The sequence below is a fragment of the Aotus nancymaae genome, unplaced genomic scaffold (genome assembly GCF_030222135.1).
Source record: "Aotus nancymaae isolate 86718 unplaced genomic scaffold, 86718_ANA_hifiasm-v0.15.2.pri h1tg000010l, whole genome shotgun sequence".
Taxonomy (NCBI): domain Eukaryota; kingdom Metazoa; phylum Chordata; class Mammalia; order Primates; family Aotidae; genus Aotus; species Aotus nancymaae.
In genome coordinates this window covers 4439179-4462714 of record NW_026988421.1, presented here as the reverse complement: position 1 = coordinate 4462714, position 23536 = coordinate 4439179, and the positions used below count along the sequence as shown (strand labels likewise).

The window sequence follows — 23536 nt, the reverse complement described above, 5'->3', positions numbered from 1 at the left end:
TGGATGAGCAAATATCACACTTTTATTTCTCAAAACCCCAGCAAACTCCGAAAGACCCTGAGTGGTGGTTTTCAAGGGCTGCTCATGACAACTTCTTGGGCTCCACACCTGTCGGCTCTGAGGCTACAGGCCTGGTGAGACCTGGAGACCTAGTTCTGTTCTAGGCTTGATTCACGATTCAGATGCAACCCTTCAGTTGAGAACTGCTGCCAACGCAAAGCCATTTTTCCTGCTCTGTGGTTTCAGGAAAATCCTGTCTCCACGGCGCATGGTGTGGGGTTGCTGCTCAGCCATCATGCTCATGCCTTTTAATGGTATTCCTCCAGGAGGTGCTCCTTCCTAGCCAAAACAAAACCCAGTGCCAGACGCCTGTCTCTCAGACCTGGCCCTTTTATTCAGATCAGGACACCAATGCCCAAAAGTGTTCACCCTGATACCCATGGCGAGGTGGAAGGGCTCAGACACTTCAGAGGCGAACTCATTGAAATCATGGGTAGGTCTCCTCATTCCACTCTTCTGAGAATGAGACATGGGGCCTCCTGGACCATCCCCCACATGTCCACCCCAATGTCTGATTTCCTCACATCTGGATGAAGTCCTGCTGCCAACTGCCTTGGTGCACAAGAGGCAGTAACTGAGCATTCATGCCTTTGAGAGGAAGCTGTAAAATCTGGCTGATGCGTTTCTGTCTGACACAAAGCTATATAGACTGGGAAATCTGCAGTTGAGCTCTTTTCATAGTATAGTATTTCACTAATTATTTTTAAACATGATGATGTTATCAGGTGATAGGCAAAGGGAAAATTAGAGGCAGAAATTCATACGGGAGGAAAGAGTTGCTTATGGCATTATTTTTGGGTGATTGCAGCAAAACTGGGGGTCAGCGCCCAGGGGGCCATGAAGCACAGTCAAGGCTGGCACAGGAGCACCGTGGGTCTTTGTGAGAGGGCACACAGGTGTCACACAGCCCCAGTGGCAAGGACCGGTCGGTCTATTTTCTTTCTAATAGCATCCCACCCAAGCAGGCACAATAGACTCAAGTGCGTCTCCTGATGTCCTCCACAGGAAGCAGAAGTAAATGCGTTTTATTCTCCAGTGATCAGAAAAGTGATGCTGCCTTTTCCCACCGCCGCTGTGCACGGCAGGGTGGATGCTAGACAGAGTAAACACCAAGCAGACCCCATCGGAGCCACTTCTCGGGGAGCCTCTGTCCCTCTCGACACGGGAAGCTGAGGAGCAGGTCAGGAACCTGTTGCTCAAAGCACTCGAAAAAATCTCGAAGAGCAGAAAGGCAGATGTTTTCCCCATGGGGTTCTCAGCCACTGTCACTTGCTGATTCCCTGCCTGCTCCACCAGCTTGCCTGGGAGCGTAAAGTGAGAGCCCCTCGTAAAGGAGAAATGGCTCCAATAGCTCCTTCATGCAAATGAAGCCATACAGTCTATTGAACCACTTCTCCCTGCTGATCTTGAACTTGGAAACATAGAGATGAGGAAAATAAGGTCCCTACACTCAGAGCCAGCCTGGAGGGAAAAAGGATGAGTCAGCAAGGTCACGTGAAAGGATTGTGGTCGTGCAATTGACAAAATGCCCTGTAGAGATGGGGTGGAATGGGGCAGGTTGAATCAAGCTTCAGTCAAAAGGAAGGGCTTTAGCAACAGAAACATATAGAAGGGTTTTCAGACAGAGTCGTCTCTGCGCAAGGAGAGAGATAGGCAAGAGCTGGGTGCAAGCTCCTTGCAAGGCCATGGACCTGGAGAAAAACCCAGAAGGATAAACCAGACTCTGAGGGGGAAAGGCACTGAATGCTCTGCCAAGGAGCTTATGTTTTGTCCTCTGGGGACTGATGTGATTTTTGACGAGAGAAGTTGCATTGATCGGAGACACTCATAAATTGCTGAATACATGGATTCTCCCACAGGCAGGGAGGAGTCTGTGAGAAGGAGGCAGGCGGAGTGAGGTACAATCAAACAGTTTCTGTATCAAAAAATAATCCACACACTGAAACTCCAACAATTAGAACCTTCCTAAGAACCAGGTTTTTCAGGAAGAGCAAACAGATAAAAGTGGTGTCCCTTCTGTACCTCATTCACAGAGAAACCGCATTTACGAATGGCTTCTTCTGGAAGAGAAAATAAATATAATTCACACCAGGTTCTGGGATATTTTTAAGTGATCCTAGAACAACCCTTCCTTGAATCATGACGAAGGGTATGGGGTTTATTGGGGCAACTAATGGTTTAATTCAGTGCTAATGAAATAGAAACTATTGTTATGAAGGAAGCAAATCATTGCTTTTGTAAAATCTGGAATAAAAGAACAATCATCCTCAAGCTTTAAGTGAAATGTAATTACTTTACCCCACTCATCAAAGTTTAAAACTGCCAGTTGTAAAGGCCAGGTTAAATTGATCAGGAGAGAGAAAATTCCATTCGCACTCCCCTACACACCTTTTTCCCTAAACCAACTGAGTTAGTAATTAAAAGTTCCAAGTGACCTTCATCAGTTCCCTCCCTACTTACATTTCCCAGAAATGGCTGAACCAGACACCTGACTTCCAGTCATCCTCAATCCATAGACCAAGCAGTCTCATCTGCAGACAGGTAGCACAGTGATGGGGAAATGTTACAAATTCTTTTTGTAACATGCAGAATGGGGATTTGAAGGGACTTTCTACCTCTCTCTGATTGTAAAAGCAGATATGAGTTTGGACAGAATAGTCACCCTTCCTACAATTATTTTTCTCCTTTCGTGTTCAGATCCTATTAATCATAGTAAACTAACCTTTTACACAGGCCAACAGATTTCAAAGGCCTTGCCAGGAGGACAATTTAACTATAAGAAATCAACTCCCCCACTTCCCAGTCCTGGAATTTCCAGTGACTGAGGCGGTGAATCGCTTCATTGTGAAAATGAAGGATGCAAAAATGAAAATTCAGAGACGACATTCAATTCCGATTTCCTGCTTGGGCTCCATGCACCCTGTTTGGAACAAATACCCCACTGATGGAGCTGCTGCTGGAGGCTACCACCCACACCGCTGAAGTTTAGGGCAGCTTCATAAAGATCACAGAACCCAAAAGCCCCCTTGTCCAAGAGCAAAGTAAGAAATGAGGAAGTGGAGGCACTGTTCCAAAGATGAAATGCTAACTGATGGCAAAGTCAACATCGGCACTGCGTACTTCAATTTAAAAGACAAAACCCTGATGTCCACTCTGCGGTTTTCAGGCCAGTGCTCCTCTTCCCACCCCACACATGTGGTTCCTCCTGGTCTTGCAGCCCCATCCTCTTCCAAATATGTGGTGGTACATACCTTCTCTACCACTGTAATCTCAGCCATTCTCATGGATTCTCTTAGCACCCACGTGTACACCATGATGATATAAAGATCTATAACCCTGACCTGTCTCCTGATCTCTATGCCACACTGCCAGCTGCTTCCTGGGCATCTGGAGCAGATGAGGTCACACTGACCTCTCACACGCAGTTTCCAAACACTACAAACTCAGGATTCTCCCATCAGCAACCCCCTAACCGCATAAGCCTCCTGGATTCTGAGTTCCCTTCCTTATGAATGACAGCACTATCTGTCCAGAAACAGCTTTAACTTTTCCCTTATCCCAACAGCATGTGAATAATTTGACTAATTTCTAGTGCTCCAAAAGTTGTAGCAACTGTAGCCCTTGCCCCAGCTAAACACACATTACCTGCCACCTGGAATATCACACCAGGGTTGTCTCCTAGCACTTGGATCAGAGTGTATTCCAGCAACTTAAAAATCTTCCATTGTTCCTCTTTGCCTACTTAATAAATACAGATTAAAAATAAGTCAGAAGGCTTATTTATTTTGGCTTAATGCCATCTAAAGACTTTCTAGCAATTCCTGCTGTGTGAGCATGTCACAGACTACCTTCACACAGAGTGAGTCCCCTGTCCCTGGAGTTTACTATGTGGCCAGCCCACTCAGCAGCAGCTTCCCCATTCCTGCATGGGGATGATGAAGAGGGGTTTAAAACACTGAACATCTCAAAGAAGCTGGACAGAAGGACCTCTGTGGCCCCTTCCAAGCTGGAGATTCTATGGGTCTACTTACGCCTTTTATACGCCTGGCCCATGGAGTCCTTCAACATCGGCCCACCAGCCCATCACCCACAGGATTAGGTCTCTGGAAGTCGTGCATCTGCCACCTGACCTTGCCTCCTGACTGATGATCAGATCAGGGTGGTGCCTGACCCAGCGGTTCTAGGGGAGGGTTCACACGCTCTTGCTGCCAAGGCCCACACAGCTCCCCTGGTTCGTTTCTTTCTGCAGCCCAGTGCGTCACCCTCATGAGGTTCAGTGGCTTCCTTACAACAGTTTCCCTTTGTCTACAATAGTGGGTTTCTGGTCCTTGCAACCTGGAGTTTGACCTAAAACTCTGTTCTCTGGGTTTCCCAAAGCCACTGAGAGGGCTAAGAAGGACTTCATCCTTGTCCCAGGCCCTTCTGATGAGCCTGGAAACAAGGCCTCCAGACCTGAGCTAAACTCCCTGTGCTTTCCTGAGGGAGAAAGGCTGGACATGGAGAGCCCAGAGGGCACGGGTGGCTGCTTAGCCCTTCTTCTGTAGAAAAGGTGCAACTCGACTCCCTGCTTGACCAAACCTTAGCCACGCTCCTCTGGGCCCTCTTCTTGACTAGGCCTCACCCTTGGCCTGTTAAGCCCAGGTTTAGGATTAGTGAGAATCCTTCTGAGTCCAGGATTAGTGAGAATCCTGCTACGCCGGTTTAGGGAGAATACCCCCGACCCTTGATCACTAATCACGTTCATCTTCCCCCACCTTAGACACTAAGTTCCTTCCTCTTTGTAATTTTCCATCAGCTGAGTTCCTCACTCTGCCTATTGGCCGTAAACCTCCAGCTGCCCTTGCTGTATTCAGAGCTTAGCTTAGTCCTGCGCTGAAAGCTCTCTCCTTCGCTGCAGAAATCCAGTAAAATCTGTCTTGCCATTTTAAGCAAGTGCCCAGTGCAATTTCTCTTAAACAGATGGAAATCACCTTGTAGGAAGACCCAGAGAACATGAGAGGGTGCCTTGGAGAATCAGCCCTGCCGGGAAGCATGAAACCCATTTAGGTCTGAACACTCCCTTTAAGTGTTCTTCCATAATCAGCACTTTGACAATATTGGCAGACTAAAAACAAACAAACAAACAAAAAAACGCCGAGAGCTCTGTCTCTCTCCCAACCCAGGGTTGCTTGAGCAATTTCCCTGCAGCCTGCACCATTAACCTCCAGCCTCGGGCCAGCATGGGCTTGGTTCCTAAGTCAGTAAAGCTCTCAGCCCCTCCCCAGTAGGCATCCACTGTGGAAATGCCCGGTCCTAAGATAAAGAGGACCACGTCGTCCACATTTTAGTCAACAGCTCTCATTGTTCTCATGGCCACCTCTGAGTGTTCTGAGGAAAACACGGCACTCTTCTCAATGTCCCCAAACTCCCTGTGGGATATAAGTGGCCAGACGTGTTTTCTGAGTTTGCCTTTGCTGTTCAGACCATGAGAAGTGTCTGCAAATGGATTCACATTCTCACTACAGGCAACTTCTGGGCTAAGTTTTCAAAGAGTTCAAACTAAACGTCTGCCACTACTAAAAAGCTGGACGCCAGGTGGGGTGGCTCATGCCAGCAATCCCCGCACATTGGGAGGCTGAGGAAAGCAGATTGCTTGAGCCCAGGAATTCGACACCAGCCTGGGAAACATGGCAAGATCGCGTTTCTAAAAAAAAAAAAAATAGCTGGGCATGGTGGTGCATGCCTGTAGTTCTAGTTACTTGAGAGGCTGAAGTGGGAGGACTGCTTAAGCCCAGGAGGTCGAAGCTGCAGTGAGTCATGATAGAACCACTGTACTCCAGCCTGGGTGACAGAGTGAAACTCTGTCTAAAAAAACAAAAAGGAGAACAAGCTATAAACCACGTTTGGGGACTTCCAGAAAGGATTAAATATGAAAGCTTGTTTCAAGCAATGTTTTTGTCTTGGGTTAACTGTGTCAGTTATGGAAAGGAATTCGGGTCCCTGATATCTTTGATATAGGCAGGTGGTAGGTATGTGTGTGTACACATATACGTACATGCATATATATCCACATACACACACATACAAACACACACATATACACATGCACTTTTCATCTACAGCGGCTCATCTGTCACATTTATAAATTAAAATTAAAATGAGGATTAAAAATAAAATTGTGACATTAAAGCATTCTTTTAGAATTGAATGTTGCTAGTCTCTAAATTGAGATAGTCTATTAACCCAGTAGTCTTATTACAGTTCCATCAGAACATTGGACTAAATCCGTAGGATTTCTCTCACAAAGGCTGGGGGAGGGGAGCTGGTTTTCACATCATTTATGTTAACAAACTTAATAAAAGTTACGAACTATAACCATCTCACCTAGTGTTTTTACAGTTTAGTGGCTAAGAATTGAAGCTTTATAAAAATGATTTATGAACGCACATATCCTGCCTATATTTAAATTGCATCCACTTTGTTCTGAGAACATTCGTGTTTGTCCCATTACTCATCCCTGACGGCGCCCTCCGCATGCTGGCCTGACCCACATGCTCCACGCTCTGCAGGAAGCTCAGGTTCCAAAGGTGCCCCTGAAGCAACCGCTGCGCCTGTGGCATCCTTTAGCCTCACGGCCTGGCTGTTCAGAAATTCAAATTAGCTTCAAATCTGGTCGGAGCGAGTGAGCTATCATCTCACGTTTGGGGGAAAACTAGGCTCAAAACTACATTCCACTATTAATAAAAATAAAGGAGAGGAGAGAGAGAGTAAATAAAGGCTTGAAAGGGAACTGCCTGGGCAGAGCCCAGTCCTTTACCTGCATTCGAAAGACTTTCGTTTCTTTCCCAGGCAGAATGGTCTTTGCGGGATGAGAAGAGTCGATTGTGGATCTAGAAAATAAACAGAAACATTTCCCAATTTCATATTTAGATTTGCCAGATATATAATCTTTAATAATGTACATTATGATTATTTTTTTAATCAGGAACATCCCAGAATTTCTCCATTCTCCCAAGAAACAGCTACAGATTGTAATGAGGACTTGCTTCCATTTTCTTCTGGGTTACCTCTACCAATGAATGAAAGGTAGGTTTTTGAGGATTTCAAAATGCACAGAAAGGGAGGGAGGGAGGAAGGGAAAATACAAAAATTCAGCCAACGTTGATTTTGCTGTGGATTTTGTTAGCAGATAAAGAAACCACATCTAATATTTCTCATCTAGCCTATCACAGTGCTGAGTGGGTGCTGGCTGGGCTGAAGCTGGACATTCAGTAAGTATTGGTAAATTGATTAACTATGAGTCATCCCATTTCAAGAATTTGCCATTAGGACCCAATGAAAATAAGTGGAATGTATAGGAAACTATTCTGTTGTCTGTAGGTATGATTATATTGCTGACTTTTTCTGCCAAAAGGTAAAGGTTTTTTTTGTAATTTTATTCTCAAAGCAGTTTGCTGTGGGTGAGACTTTGGGCTCTGATTTCTAGCTGTAGTGAGACTCCAGAGCATCTCACTCCATACTGGGTTTGCCCTATCCCCAAAATCCCTTGGAAAATCCTGTGACCTCACCCCAATGCTGGAGAGCAACAGTCCTGATGGTCCTGTCATCATCTTGGCATACCTGAAGGGGCAACACATTCACGGGGCACGAGCTGGGCTCTGATTGTGAACCTCAGTTCATGTCCCAGTCCCGAAGCTGAGTTAAACTTTTTGGTGTTCAGTTCCCATTATTGGCCCCTTCTCATCTCAGCATTTGGGCAACCAGTTCTGGGGTTGCAGAGGGGAATCTGTAGTCAAGCAATTGTTCGTCCCCAGGAGAAGTCTGGCCTCCCTGCAACCCCATAGTGGAAGAGAAAGCATGGGGTGGGACATGGACGTACGTTCTCACTACAGGCAGCTTCTGGGATAAGTTTTCTGCTGCTGTTTTTAAAATGGCTTATAGGAGTTATTTGCCACCATCGCTGCCTCTTCCTGAGCTTCCCAACCTGGCCTAACTCAGCCACCACCAATTAGCTGTGTGATTATTAATTCTAATAAGTGCTGAAAATTATTGAGACTTCACATATACTGGTTATATATGCTCAGTGCTTTACACACCTCCTCTCATTGATTCTCCCAACTCTCAGAAAGGTATGCTTCTTTTAGCCCCACTGTGGAAGCTCAGAAAGCTGAGGCCTTAGTAACAGGCCAAGGTCACCCAGCTGGATGTGATGGAGCCAGGAATCAGATCGGGCCAGTTAGACCCAACACGCTAGCTTTTAGCCAATGTGTTCCAAATGTTGTTGTTGTTACTGAGTGCTATGGTCTAAATGTGTCCCCCAAAATTCAGGTGTTGGAAATTCCATCCCCAAAGCAACAGTGTTGAGGATGAAACCTAGTGGGAGGTGTTTAAGTCATCCAGGCTCTGGCTCATGAATGAATTAATGCTGCTGTTTTTAAAAGGGCTTATAGGGGTGGGCTTGCTCTCTTCTGCTCCTCTGCCATGTAAGGACACAGCAAGAAGGCTCTTACCAGATGCCAGTACCTTCATCTTGGACTGCCCAGCCTCTAGAATTGTGAGAAGTAAATTTCTCACAATTTTATAATTTATAAATTACAGTTTCAGATGGTCTGTTAGAGCAGCATAAAGAAGACTAAGACACTAACCATCATTATTTGGCTATTTGACCATATCTGGCAATATTTATATAGCCATTATACTTCTATATATCCTTTTCTCAGACTTAGCATAGATGCATCATGGGAAATACTGGATAATGCATAAACATTTTCAGGGAAGGAAATAAAACTGCTGCAACATTGTATGTGGGGCTGGAAAATAATTTAAATCTTAAGTCTGTCAGAAGCAGCAAGTTATCTCTCCACTGCTTCACACCAATCAGGTAGTTCTGGAAGATGTCTTGGAAGTGGAGGGATGCAAGGAGAAACTGGCACAGTGGAAATTTTAAGCTTTTTCTTTCCTGGGTTGTTTTCTTGTGTGGTTCTTTTAAGAAAGACTGTTATGCATATTTTTTAATGTAACTCTATCAAGTCTAGCAAGTTAATTAACCTGGGATATGACAACACAGAATTAATTTTCACTTGGCAAGCTCCTGATGCACCACGCAAACACTGAAGTGCTTTGTTTTGGATCACAGATGATCTCTCTCTCTCTCTCTCTCTCTCTCAGGACCCAGCAATTCACAGTAAATCACAAACTGACTAAGATCCACAGCCTTCTGCAAATACCTGGCTTCTCCAAAACCTAGAACCATGTTCCACAGGATAAGGGCACTATCGATTCAAGAATTTTCAACGACAGGGTGATTCAGGAACTTCTTTCATTAACTGGACTCCAGGTCTTAGTTCAATCACAACATCCTGGAAAGACTTGGTGTGGACTCTATTTTCTGCTGGTTTCTCACTGTAATCCTTTCACGCAGAAGAGCAACACTTCCCATTGCCATTAGGGTAAAGTATGAAGAGGGCCCTGGTGGTGCCCCCGCTTGTCTCTGTGGCATCACTCACTGGGCACCTCTCTCCTGCCACACACACTGTGAGCTCTCCTCATCCCCTCAATCAGGTACATGCACACCCAGCACAGGACCCTTGCACGTATCATCCTATTTGCAAAACACATCTCTCTCGTCCTTCTGGAGCTCTGCTCACATGACCTGCCCACATGAGTGTCTGTCCTGACATCACCTTCAAACCAAGGTCAGGTTTCTGATTTATAAGCTCCTGCAGAAGCATTCCTTTTCCTTCAGAGCACTTGCCTCGGTTTGTAAATACACACTAATGCATGTGAATCTTCAACTGATGTCTGCATCTTCCCTCAACCATAACCTCTATGAGAAGAGAGTTGTTGACCTCGCTTGCTAATGGATTCCTCCTCACGCAATGAGGTCTGCCTCCCCCTGAGTCCCAGAGGTTGCTGGGAGCAGGACCTGAACATCTCTGGTGTCCAGCACCATGGTGGGTGGGTGTTAATGAGAAACACAGTGGATGTTTGCAGAATAAAGGAGAGGAGAAAAGATGCAAGGAAGGAAGCAGTAAGGGAAAACGTAGAGAGGGAGCTCCGAGGGAGTGGGGGCACAGGGGAGGAGGAGGAGAGAAGAGAGGGAGGGAAAGGGCAGAGTTCCTGATCAAGGTTAGGAGGTAACAGGAGACACCGGCCTCTGGCCTGCAATGCCTGGGATTCATGTGGCATTCTTTCTACACATGGATATATTTTCCCCAATAAACAGAAGGTTGACTTCAATTTTTACTATTGACTTCTCTGAGGGAGAGCCTGATCAGCCTTCGCTATTTTGTGAGTGATCATTAAGTGACTCCTAACTCAGTCCTTTAAAGTCGCCCTTAAATCTCTGAAGCCATTAGGGTGTTATTTAGTGAACGGAAACAGTGATTGACCAAAACCACACAACGGGAAACAGATTTCAGAACCATCTTCCACCTACGTTCCCAGTGACTCATGGGCCTGATTTAAGCTTGGGGTCACGTGAGGAGCTATCACTCTGTGAGGACAATTAATCCTCACAGGATCTTCTAACAACTCTGTGACAGAGGCATGATTATTATTATTTCCACTTTACAGACCTGGAAAGTGAGGCAGAGAGGGTAAGTAACTTGCCCCAAGTCACACAACCCTAGTAAGTGAATGAAGGACCCCAAATTGGAACCCATGCCATTAGAATCAGTCCCAAGGAATAGAAAACTATGATTAGGCTCAAGTACCATAAGAAAATGAGGACGATCTTCGATAGAGTGGAATGCCCCAGTTTGCAAAGCTCTGATATTCACATGACTTCATTTTGATTCTCCAAAGTCCCCAAAAGGTGGTGGCTAGGACACACAGATTTTTAAAATATATATATAACAAAACTAAGGCCCAGAAAGGATGAGAAATCTGAGCGCCAAGAACAAGAAAATGGTGGCTCTGTCACCTACACCAGCCCTCCTGACCCTGGTCCAGCCTTCCTTCCACCCCACCACACCACCTGCCACTTCACAGGCACAATCCCGCCAGGCCCACCCTGCAGAAATTCTGTGGTCAAGCCTGGTATCTGCTAAGACAGTAGTAACATCAACATCACATTGATCCATGAATTCCATCTGCAGCCAGTGGCAGTGCTCCCATGAGGTTTGACTAAACATTATAGGTGTAATAATAGTAGAACCTTCCGTGTATGTAAGACTAAATGCTTTGCAAAGCAACTCCTGCATGCTCCCACTTGTTCTCCCAAATCCTGCCATCATAGCTGAGCTCAAATGAGCAAATATTGTACGGTATTTGTTGTTTCCTGACTCTCCCTTTAAGATATCTGAGTACTCACCATGGACCCATAGACCCTAATCTGTAATGCTAACATGCATAAAGCTCTGTAGTCCAAGAGTCTTTCTCCCGGGGTTTGTAGCAAACTATTCTGATAGCAAAACCTTACCTGTGCTACCTAAGGCTATTTATGATATTAATTTATTCCACTGAGTATGAATATTCATACATTTTATTAATTAGATCTTAATTACAGAGTTCTATCTCAGATCCTGATGGAGTTGTTGTACAATATTATCTTTTTAAAATCCAAAAAATTATTGCTGAATCACATGTGGTCCCAAGAGTTTGGGATGGAGGACTGTCAATCAGGACTGTGGACATTTGATGAATCCTCATCATCAGCTTCAGTTAGGGTTTTCCATATACCCCCTCATCCAGTCCTAATTTATTTCAACCCCCATACAGCAGACATTCTCCTGCATTTAATAAATAGGGACACTGAGGTATGGAGAGATTAGGTAATTTGCTCTAGGTCACTGAGCTACTAAACGCCAGAGCCATGATTCAGCCTCATTTTTAACTCCTACACCAAGTGCTTAGGTCATTCCTTCTCCAACTAGAATGCAATGTATGTGTTTGTGTGTGCCTGTGTCTGTGTGTAGGGGTGGTTGGGGTAGGTAGAGATGGCTCCCTAGCTTTGTAAAGCATTGAGCAAGCAAAACAGGGACAGAAACTTTATACACAGCAGGAAAGAGGAGAGGAAAGAAAACAGCTGAGAATTTCCCAGGGTCTACACAGAACCCTGCTGCCAGCACCTTCCCCCACTCACTAACTTTGCCTCTCTGGACACGTGCATAGTTTGCAGAGAAAACAGAGGAGACATCCCAAGTCTACCTGGATCCCAAGGAGACAAAGACCAAAGGTGGATTTTTGACCGCATCTTCTCTTTGAGATAAAGATAGACATTATTAGAGTCCAAAGGAAAGAGGACTATCTCTTTTCAGCATCTGAATGTCTCCTCCAAGGGATGTAGGAGGTTCCACTAGACGGCAGACGGCATGTGCGATGGATCGTTCCAGGTTGGACTGCTGATCGGTTGGCAAGCACAGACTCTCCTGGGGTTGGTATGATAGATATGCGCTCTCTGCTGCTAATCTAGATGCAAGATTGATCTCTGCCAGTGTTGCATGTTTTTATTCAGTCTTCTGAACTCTTCTGCAACAATAATTAATGTCAGATCAGTTTATGGATCAACAGTGTATTTTCTGGTTAATGCAACCCTGCACCTATAATAACTCAAAACTGAGATTTATCGCTCTTCCATAATTCCCTCTTCATGCTTCATCTCTTCATGTTTACATCTGGTTTAACTTTTTCTAATCTAAAATAAATCAGCATGAAAAGCATTAGATTTTTCATTTAGATTCTCAATTGCCTTTTGTTACTGAGATAATATCCCTTATCTGATTGCAAATGGTAGGATTGTTTCCTTGATAGGATCTGAATGAGGATGTCGCAGTTCAATCTATCTGTCTCTCCTTGTTTCTCCTTCACTTTTGTTTTCAAGGGTGGTAGCTGGTGGGGTTCTGATTTGAAAATGAGATGAATCAGGTTGTAAAGAGGATACATTATTCCTACCATTTCTGCTCTTGGAGGCACATGGAGGAAGACAGCCTCCCTGGCTGTCTAATGAGATGTGGTCTGCAGAGCATTCACTCTTCATTTTCCCACCAGGTGACTTCAGCTCCCTGGCTGTTTGCAGGTATAAGTGAGAGCAGCAAGGACATAGCACTTGGCTGGAGATTTCCATGCAAACATCAGCCATAAGGGGAGAATGACTCCAAAATACAGGCATGTTAATTATCCAGTTACAAAGTCAAATTTAGCTGAGCTATTTTGTATATGAAAGAGGTAGATTTCCCTCGATTCCTTAAGTATTTCTTTCAGCATATTCTATTATGTTTCTTATTATTTGTAACATTTTCTCCTTACAGGTATACCTCAGAGATATTGGGGTTCTGGTGCAGACCACCACAATAAAGCAAATACCACAATAAAGCCAATATCACAATAAAGCCAATATCACAATAAAGCAAATACCACAATAAAACCAATATCACAATAAAGCAAATATCACAATAAAGCCAATATCACAATAAAACCAATATCACAATAAAGCAAATATCACAATAAAGCCAATATCACAATAAAGCAAATATCACAATAAAACAAATATCACAATAAAGCCAATATCACAATAAAACCAATATCACAATAAAGCAAATATCACAATAAAGCCAATATCACAATAAAGCCAATATCACAATAAAGCCAATATCACAATAAAGCAAACCACAGGAACTTTTGGCTTCCTGGGACATAGAAATGCTGTTTACATTTATATTGTAAACAATATATTTATATTGTATTCTATTAAGTGTGTTTTATGTCAAAAAGACAATATACATACCTTAATTTTAAAATCCTTATTGCTAAAAAATGCTAATGATCATCTGAGCCTTCAGCAAGTTGCAATCTTTTGGCTGGTGGAGGGTCTTACTTGGTGTTGACAGCTGCCAGCTGATCAGGGTGGTGGTTGCTGAAGGTGGGAGTGGCTGTAGAGATTCCTTAAAATAAGACAACAATGAAGTTTGCTGCATCAGTTAACTCTTCCTTTCACAAAACAGTTCTCTGGAGCGCGTGACGCTGTTTGGTAGCATTTCTCCGCAGTACGACTTCTTTCAACTTTGGAGGCAATCCCCTCAAACCTCGCCACTGCTTTATCCACAGGTTTATAGAACATTCTAATTCCTTTGTTGTCATTTCCACAATGTTCACAGCATCTTCACCAGGAGTAGCTCCATCTCAAGAAACAATTTGTTCCCATTCATTAGAAGTGACTTCTCGTCCATTCAAGTTTTATCACGAGATGATAGCAATTCAGTCACGTCTTCAGGCTCCACTTCTAATTCAAGCTTTCTTGCGATTTCTATAACATTTTCAGTTACTTCATCCACTGACATCTCGAACCCCTTGAAGTCATCCATGAGGGTTGGAATCAACTTCTTCCAAACTCCTGTTAATGTGTTATTTTGACCTCCTTTCATGGATCATGAATGTTCCTAATGACATCTAGAATGGTGAATCCTTTCTGGAAGGTTATCAACTTGCTTTGCTCAGATTCATCAGCAGAATCTCTCTCTGTGGCAGCTATAGCCTTAGGAAATATATTTCTGAAATAATAAGGCTCGACTGTTGAAATTACTTCTTGATCTACGGGCTGCAAAATGGATGTTGTGTTAGGCATGAAAACAACATTAATCTTGTACATTTCCATCAGAGCTCTTGGGTGACCAGGTTCATTTTCAATAAGCAGTTATATTTTGAAAGAAATCCTTTTTTTTTCTAAGTAGCAGGTCTTAACAGTGGGCTTAAAATAGTCAATAAACCATCCTGCAAATACATATGCTGTGATCCAGGCTTTGTTGTTCCATTTACAGAGCACAGAGTAGATTTAGCTTTATTCTTAGGGGTCCCAGCATTTTCAGAATGGGAAGTGAGCACTGGCTTCCGCTTAAGTCACCAGCTTCATTATCCCTCACAAGAGAGCCAGCCTGTCCTGTGAAGCCAGGTGCTGACCTTACCTCCTAACTATGACAGTCCTGGATGGCATCGTCTTCTAATAGAAGGCTATTTCGTCTCCACTGAAAATCCGTTGTTTAGTTTAGCCACCTTCATCGGTTATTTTCTGGATAACCTGCAGCAGCTTCTACATCAGCGCTTTCTGCTTCCCCTTGCACTTCGATATTATAGAGACGGCTTATTTCTTTAAACCTCATGAACCAGCCTCTGCTAGCTTCAAACTTTTTTTTCTGCAGCTTCCTCGCCTCTCTCAGCCTTCATAGAATTACGACTGGATTAGGCTTTGGCTTAAGGAAAAGTTGTGGCTGGTTTGATCTTCTATCTTGACCACTCAAACTTTCTCCATATCAGCAATAAGGCTGTTTTGCTTTCTTATCATTCGTGTGTTCACTGGAGTAGCACTTTTAATTTCCTTCAAGAATTTTTCCTTTGCATTCACAACTTGGCTAACTGTTCGGTGCAAGATGCCCAGCTTTCAGCCTGACTGGGCTTTTGACATGTCTTCCTCACTAAGCTAAGCTTAATCATTTCCAAACTAATCATTTCTAGGCATAATCATTTCTAGCTTTTGATTTAAAGAGAGAGACGTGACACTCTTTCTTTCACTTGAACACTCAGAGGCCACTGTAGGCTTATTACTTAGCCTAATTTTCATACTTTTGTATCTCAGGAAATAGGGAGGGCTTAAGAGAGGGAGAGATGAGAGAGCAACTGGCTGTTGAAACAGTTTCTTGATTAAGTTTGGCATCTTTTCTGGGTGCAATTTGTGGCACCTCAAGACAATTACATTAGTAATATGAAAGATCGTTGATCACAGATGACCATAACAGATAATAACAATGAAAAGGTTTGAAACATTGCAAGAATTCCTAAAATGTGACACAGAGACACCCAGGGAGCACATCCTATTGGAAAAACAGCACAGATAGACTTGCCCAACAGGATTGCCACAAACCTTCAACTTGATATCTGCAAAGTACAATAAAGTGGAGCTCAATAGAATGAGCTGTGCTTTACAACGTGAGCTGATGATTCCAGAACTGAGTCCATTTCTCATACCATGTGGAAACGTCCTTCCCCAGGAATTGTTTACCACCACTTCCTACTTTCCCCCAATTAGAGTCCTGAACAGTTTGAAATGCTTTGAAATCAAATACACTGAAGTTACTCTGACTTTGGAACACCTCAGAAAGTTCTGAGAATTCAATAGCCTGCTTGACCCTTTAACTCTTAATTGTTGTTTTTCTCTTTCAAAGCAACAGAGACAAAAAAAAAAAAAAAAAGAAAAAGAAAGAAAGAAAGAAAAAAGAAAGAAAGAAAGAAAAACAAGAACAAAGGCATTTCCAGATCCCTGGCTCACCTGTTTGTATGACACGCCTCCCCCGGGCCTGGGGGAAGAAAGGCCTTCAGATTTTGTATATTTTACACTGGTGGTTGCTTTCTGTGATTTTTTTTTTTTTTTACCCAGACTAACAGAAAGCAATGTAAAAGGAGTCCTTTTCGTGACTGACTTTCATACCTTCTCAGAATTAGGAGAAGTGATAACTTCTACGTATTGAAGACTAGCAAAATTTGGTCCTTAATGGCTTCATAACAGAAAAATCATAGCAGCCACACCATGGAGTGCTTACCAAGAGCCAGGCACCATTCTAAATGCTTCACAGGCATTGCATAATCTCCATGGCAACTCCCAAAGGAAAGTATGACTGTAATCCCATTCTAAAGGCAAAGAAATGTTATTCTTATTAATAATAACATCAATAGTAATGTGATCAATAACTTACTGGGCTCTTACTATGAGCCAAGGGCTTCCCTAAGTGCTTCTCATACACAACTTACTCAACCCTCAAAGCAGCACAAGAGGAAGGTACTCTTAGTAACTCCATTTTACACATGGGGCAACTGATGCTGGAGCACCTGAGTCCATGAAAAATCTGAGAGTTAATGAATGGCAGAGTCAGGATTAATATCCAAGTTCACCTGATTGAGGCCAAGCCCTGGCTCCTCTGCTGCCTCCACAGAACATCACTCCTTTAATTAAGATGCTGGATGTTGTAACCAAAATTTATCACCACCTAACAGTACTACATACTTCAGGATTTCAGCTATAAGACATTTCAGAACAGGCAACACTCTAGCAGTAGAAAGCAGACAGGTGGCTGCCAGGGACTGGGCTGGGAAGGGCACCAGAGACTTTTTGGCTTGTGGAAATGGCCTGTGTCACAATTTGGTACTGAAGTTCAACAGTACTCATTTGTCACAACACACTTCAAAACATATGAGTACTCATGTATGTAAAGCGTATCTTAATAAGGCTGATTTTTAACAAATATATTGAGAATAAGCTTCAGTTTAACTTAGAATTTCAATTCAACAAACATGTAACTAGTATGGGAAATAACCCATGCACCCTGATCTCAGGGATCTGTCTAAGGAAAGAACCTGCAACTGACAACTGTCCTAGGCATTCATACTCCGTGTTCTACAAACACAGGTAAGTGCAGAGCCAGCTTCATTGAGTGTGAGACCTGTGAATCTGCATGGGGGCTGGTACTCAGAAGTGCCACATGCTCAGTTTAATGTCACTATTTTTGATGCTTTTTAAAAAATTTTAGTAAAATATACACAACAAAAAATTCACCATTTAACTCATTTTCAAGTTCACAATTAAACACATTCACAATGTCGTACAACCATCGCCACTAACCATCTCCAGAACTGTTTTATCATCCTGAACAGAATCTCTGTACCTATTAAATGATAATTCCCCATTCCTCCTCCTCCCAGCCCCTGAGAGCCTCTATTTCACGTTCTGTTTCTGTGAATTTGGCAGTTCCGGTTCTTCACATAAGCAGAGTCCAACAATGTCTGTCCCTTTGTGTTGGTTTGTTTCATTTGGCATCACATCCTCACAGTTCATCCGTGCTGGAGATGGCTGCCTTTCCACTCTGTTGAGAGTGTCCTTTAACGCACCCAATTTTCAATTTGGATGAAGTCCAACCGATCATTTTTTTTTCTTTTGTGGGCCTGTGCTTTTGATATCACCATCTTGAAAATGTTAATACTTTTGTCTTTAAACTTGTGTTTTGTAGGTGATATCCAACAGGACCATGGAGCATGCTGGGGACAGAGGAGGCATGTGCCCTGACTTCCTTACCACCCCATTGACATAAGGTGTCCCTCATTCACAGACTTTGGGTGAACCTACAAAGTCTGGGTGTGGGAGTTCAGGAAGATGCACAGTGAATACAAGGTGGGTACATTCTGTCCCAGATCAAGGAAGTTGAAATGCCAACAGCCATGATGTCCCACTTCCCATTGGAACCAGACTGATGTCAAAGGCAGAAAGAAGGCAATGATGTTCTGAAAAACATGAGCGGCCAGCAGCCCTATCGAAATCTCTCTTACTCACGCTACTTCCCTGTATAGCCAGTCACTTATGCTGAAATGCTGACGCAGAAGGAAGAGGAAGACAGGGCAACCCTAGCTCCTTTCCTTGCAGTCTTTCCTCGCTCATCAGCAGGTCAAAGGGCAGAGAGTATTGGCAAAATTATACCAAGCAATGAAATTAGAAACAGTTGAGTTGATGTTTGCAGCACTTCCATTACTCTGGTTTGAATGAAATACATAGATGCATCTATGCGCTACAAAAAACATGAATTGTATCATTTTGGTGAGTCTACTTGTGAGTTAATTGGTTTTGCATTTGTGTTAAAAAGGTCATTGCACAATGTAAAGCTGAAAAGTAAAATCTGTGATAATAATTTAACATTTTAATTTTTACTTAGAGCAACATTAAATAGCAAATTAAAAACACTGTGAAAAAGTCAAGAGAAAGACTACAGAATAGAATGAGAATGATTCATATTTTCGTACCATTACTGACAGTTTTCCTTGGTTTTCATGGATTGATCGATTGACTGAGATGGGGTCTCGCTATGTTGCCCAGGCTAGTCTTGAATGGGCTCAAATGACCCTCCCACCTCAGTCTCCCAAAATGGTGGGATTGTAAGTGTGAGCCATTGCTCCTACCCATTTCCATAGTTTTAAAACAAGGGGATCAGATTTTCATTTTGCAAGCTTCCTCCAAATTGCAGAGGCTGAACCTGAATAAATGGCCATTATTGTGGATCTGTTCCACAGAGAGTCTTCATGGTTTCTTTCCTGTATATCTGACAGCTAGCACAGTGGCTGCATGCATTGGGAACTACAGATCTTCCCTATTTCCAATCAGCAGTGAAGCTGTAAGCACACGGCATCTCCCATTCACTTTTGAGCCTCTCTGCGAATCCAATAGCCAAGCCCTGTCACACAGCTGACCCAGGACTTCACACCAAACAGGCTGCCTTAAAAACTAGAGCAATATGAGGCAGCCGACCTAGAGCCATGCACTGAGAAGCTGGCAGTGTCCAGAAAGCATCAGTGAGGAGTCGAGCGCATTTGCAGCTAAAATAAAGGGATCTGTGAACTTTCTGTAAATTGAGGGCTAAATCAGAGGCATCTGAGCTCTGACACAGGCCCTTGGTTGCCAACGCACTCACCTCTGGCTGCCGGCCTCTTTGCTGAGAAGTGGTTTCTTGCAGTCAACATAAATGGCAAGCAATGTGCTGTTTACTTTGAGAAAATATTTCTCCCATTTATCTTCAGCCCTATTGGTTTCTCTAATACGTTATTCTTCCTAAATTTGGGATATTTTCCAAGATACCCATTTTTCGAGCTGTCTGAAAGCCCTTTCTAGATGGAGAAGAGATATAAATTAGACTCACAGAGAGGAAATTAAACAATTTCACTTTTTGGAATTGGATTAATGAAAAGATTGATCAAGCAAGTGACCTTCATTTTTAGCTTCATTTGGACAGAACAGAGCTGTTACCTGTTTGCCCATCTGTCTGTCTACCTGTGATCACTGAAAAATGAGTGAATCTGTAATAGGGACTAATGTAAGTGTTGAATCAAGGAAGATCTCTTACATGCACTAAGTAATCAACCATCATTTACCCTGGCCTCAGGTGCTCATCTAAAACACACTGCATGCACTTCTGTTTATTCATTTCTTCATTCATAATGCATCCCACAAATGTCTGCTGAAAGCTGACCTGGTGTCAGGGGCACATGGTGAGCTAGAGCAGATTATGTTCACCTTGCCTCATGGAGCTCTCAGACAGAGACTCCAACCTATGTGCTCTCAATCCCAAGGGCTCCTTCTATTTCCTTTACTCCACAGACGCAAAAATTTAAAATATAATGTGGCAGGCCAAATACTCAGATTTTTGTTTGTTTGTTTGATTGTTTTTTGTTTTTTGAGATGGAGTCTTGCTCTGTCACCAGGCTGGATTGCAGTGGCGCAATCTAAGCTCACTGCAATCTCCACCTCCTGGGTTCAAGCGATTGCCCTGCCTCAGCCTCCCGAGTAGCTGGGACAACAGGCACTCACCACCACACCTGTTAATTTTTTTGTATTTTAGTACAGACGGAGTTTCACCAGGTTAGCCAAGATGGTCTCGATCTCATGATCTTGTGATCCACCAGCCTCAGCCTCCCAAAGTGCTAGGATTACAGGCATGAGCCACTGCACTCAGCCTCAGATAGTTTTTAAAATTCATTCCCATTGGTGTACATGCCCTATATGTTCCCCTCTCTTTGATGGTGAAAAGATCTTAAGAATACAATGGGCTATCACATCCATGATTAAGTTACGTGATATGGCAAAAGGGTTGGGTTTTACAGATGTAATTAAGGTTACTAATCAGTTGACATTGAGTCAATCAAAAGGGAATATGTAATTAAGGTTACTAATCAGTTGATATTGAGTCAGTCAAAAGGGACATGATATCAGATGGACCTGACCTGATCAGGTGAGCCTTTTATAGAAGTCAGAGAGATTCAAAGTAGCAGATATACTCTTTCTGGCCTTGAAGAAGCAAACATGCTATGAGCTGCCCATGGTTACAGCGTCAGACAGTGACCTGAGGCAGGCTTCTAAAAGCTGAGAATGATCTCTGGCTAACAGCCAGTAAGAAAATGGGGACTTCAGTCCTGTAGCCACAAAGAACTGAATTCTGCCAAGAACCAATGATATTGGAAGAGGACTCCCAAGCCTCAGAGATCACAGTCTCAGGTGACATCTTGATTCAACCTGAAGAGATCCTAATCAGAGAAGCCACCTAACCCACACCCAGAACTTCTGATCTACAAATAATCAATGGTGTCGTTTTAAGCTGCTGTATATGTAATAGTTTGTTAGGCAGCAAATAAAAAATAAACACAGATTGTGTCTGCTAGATGTTTTCCTTTTTCTAATCACCAATCAGAATAGACACAATAAGTGATCCTATGCTAAACTGATATCATCTCAGTCATAAGAACAGCCGCTAGCTGCTTCAGTTAATTTGTGCATGGTGATCACAAGAAAACAAACATTTACCTTGGACTGGAGAACCCCTACTGATAGCTCTGTAGACCATCATTTTGGAAACACTTAATGTGACATGGGACAACCTTGAGAATCTGGCTTCTGCTATTATATGCTTGACACAAATGTCATTAACTTGGAAAACTTTGAGCCATTATTTCTTCAAATTTTCTTCTCTTCACTCCTCCCCTCATTTCTTTCTGTGTATCTAATCATATGTGTGTTGGGCTTCTTGATATCATCCTCCAGGTCACAGGAGCAGCATCCATAAAGTGCTGGTTACAATTTGCCTGCACCCAGGGGCCACATCTGTGTGCCATGGCTCTGTGACAGGGTTGGAGATGGTGGGAAAATGTATGTTGAAACTTAGACAACAACAACTCATTTTCATGGGGTACAGCCTCCATGCCAACCCCATGAGGAAGGCAAGGTTCAACGCTTTATATAGGTTCTCTCTTTTAATGCCCCCAGCAACCGTATAAGGTAGATATTATCATTGTTCATATGAACACAGATGAGAAAACTAGGCTCAGAGAGAACAAGAAATTTGCCAAGGTTACTCAGCTAGCAAGAGCCCAGACAGCTCAATCCAGTGCTCTTTCTCTTAACCACACCACCACCTTTCATTGGCCATCTCTTATCTCCCTTGGTTTAGCTGAAATGTGGTTATGGTCTCCCGACAAGTTCACAATTCCCTGGTGGAAATTGGCCAAAATGATGTCAGATAGATCTTACAATGCTCCTTCTCTCTTGCTCTCTCTCTCTCTTTAATTTTTTCTCTCTTGTCTTCATTTTGGAAAGTTCATTGATCTTTTCTTCTGCAGTATCCAATCTGCTGTTAATCCCATCCAGTAAAACTTCCATTTCAGATAGTATCATATTTTTCTTATCGAAAAGTTCTTTTTTAAAAATCATCCATTTCTTGCCCCATTATGGGTGATGTCTTTTCTTAAATCCGTGAATTTAAAGGAAAAACAATATAATATTTGTAATAGCTTTTTAATAGATCATTGCTTGCTAATTCTCTCATTTGCATCATTAATGAATCTATTTTTATTAACCAGTATTATCTTGGTTATGAGTCATATGTTCTAGATTCTTTGAATGTCTAGTAATTTTGATTGAATGCCAGACATTGTGGATTTTTTATTATTACTTGCTGGATTTTGTTGTAGTCTTGTTAAAAAAAAAGTTGAACTTTGTCTGCCAGCCCGTTAAACCATTTGAGGAATGGCTTGATATTTCAACAACTGGTTTTAAAATTGTTATGGATGGATCTAGAACAGCCTTGACTGAGGCTACTTTAGCCACACTAATAAGACATGACCCTTCTTGGGGCTCGATGAGGTCTCTACATTCCAGGTGGTGAGGGACCTGAATGACTAGTGGCTCTGAGGTCGTTCTGAGAAGTGCTCATCTCACAGCTCCCCAGTGAGATGTTCTTTCCTTGCCAGTTTCCTATCTCTGGTCATAGAGACTTTCTCCCTACACAGCACAGACTAATTTTCAGGCAGACTCAAGAGGACCTGAAACAAACTTCTGAAGCTCTTTTTTTTTTTTTTTCTACCTCCCTCCTCTCAAGAAGTGTGCTTTGCAAATTACAGTCACACCCTGTCTCCTCAGCTCAGAGAGACTACTGGGTTCTGTTCAGGTTTCCCTTTCCTTTGCCACCATCCAGAAATTGCCATTCCTTCTGCCTGAAATGTCCTCCCCTTCCCTATTTGCCTATACTCTCTCTGCATCCCCCATACCTGGAAACCTCCCATTCTTCCATAAAGACTGTGCCCAAAGGTCTCCTCTGTGCAGTCTTGCTGAGTTCTCTGTATCTACAACTCTGTGTAGACACCCTGACCTAGCATCACTGGGATGGGTGCCTCCTCAATCAGATGATAAGCCTTTTTGACCTCTGTGTCCCCAGCACCTACTTCCTGGCACATAGTAGATCCTTAATACACATTTGTTACAAGAGCAGGCCCAAGTGTTTTCTCTTTAATCCATCTACTCCACTAGAGGAGGAAGAGGACCTAGGACGGCAAATATGGAAGGTGGTAAGAACACACGTGGTTCTCGGAACTGTAAGGAGGTTCTCAGTGAGATAGCTGTGGATGGACAAATGTCTCAATCAGAAGGAGAGAGAAAGGGCACTCAGTTTAGAGGGGCATGACAACTGCCCCTAACCACTGGATT

At 43.1% G+C, this 23536-nt stretch overlaps 1 protein-coding gene across 2 annotated transcripts in view; it reads right to left on the bottom strand.

Moving 5' to 3' along the window:
* The window catches only part of CUNH10orf90 (chromosome unknown C10orf90 homolog), a 241488-nt gene that overhangs the window by 210824 nt on the left and 7128 nt on the right, over positions 1–23536 (bottom strand). The window contains exons 1-2 of one of the 2 annotated variants that reach the window (XM_064373650.1): positions 12190–12252; positions 6857–6929 (exon numbers count right to left, since the gene is read on the bottom strand). Coding sequence is in view for 1 of the 2 variants with exons in the window: in XM_021671703.2 (XP_021527378.2) it covers positions 6857–6929 (73 nt within the window). In the remaining variant the exon portion in view is untranslated. Of the gene's footprint in view, positions 1–6856; positions 6930–12189; positions 12253–23536 lie in introns of those variants that run through there. The other variant, XM_021671703.2, reaches the window with a different exon arrangement.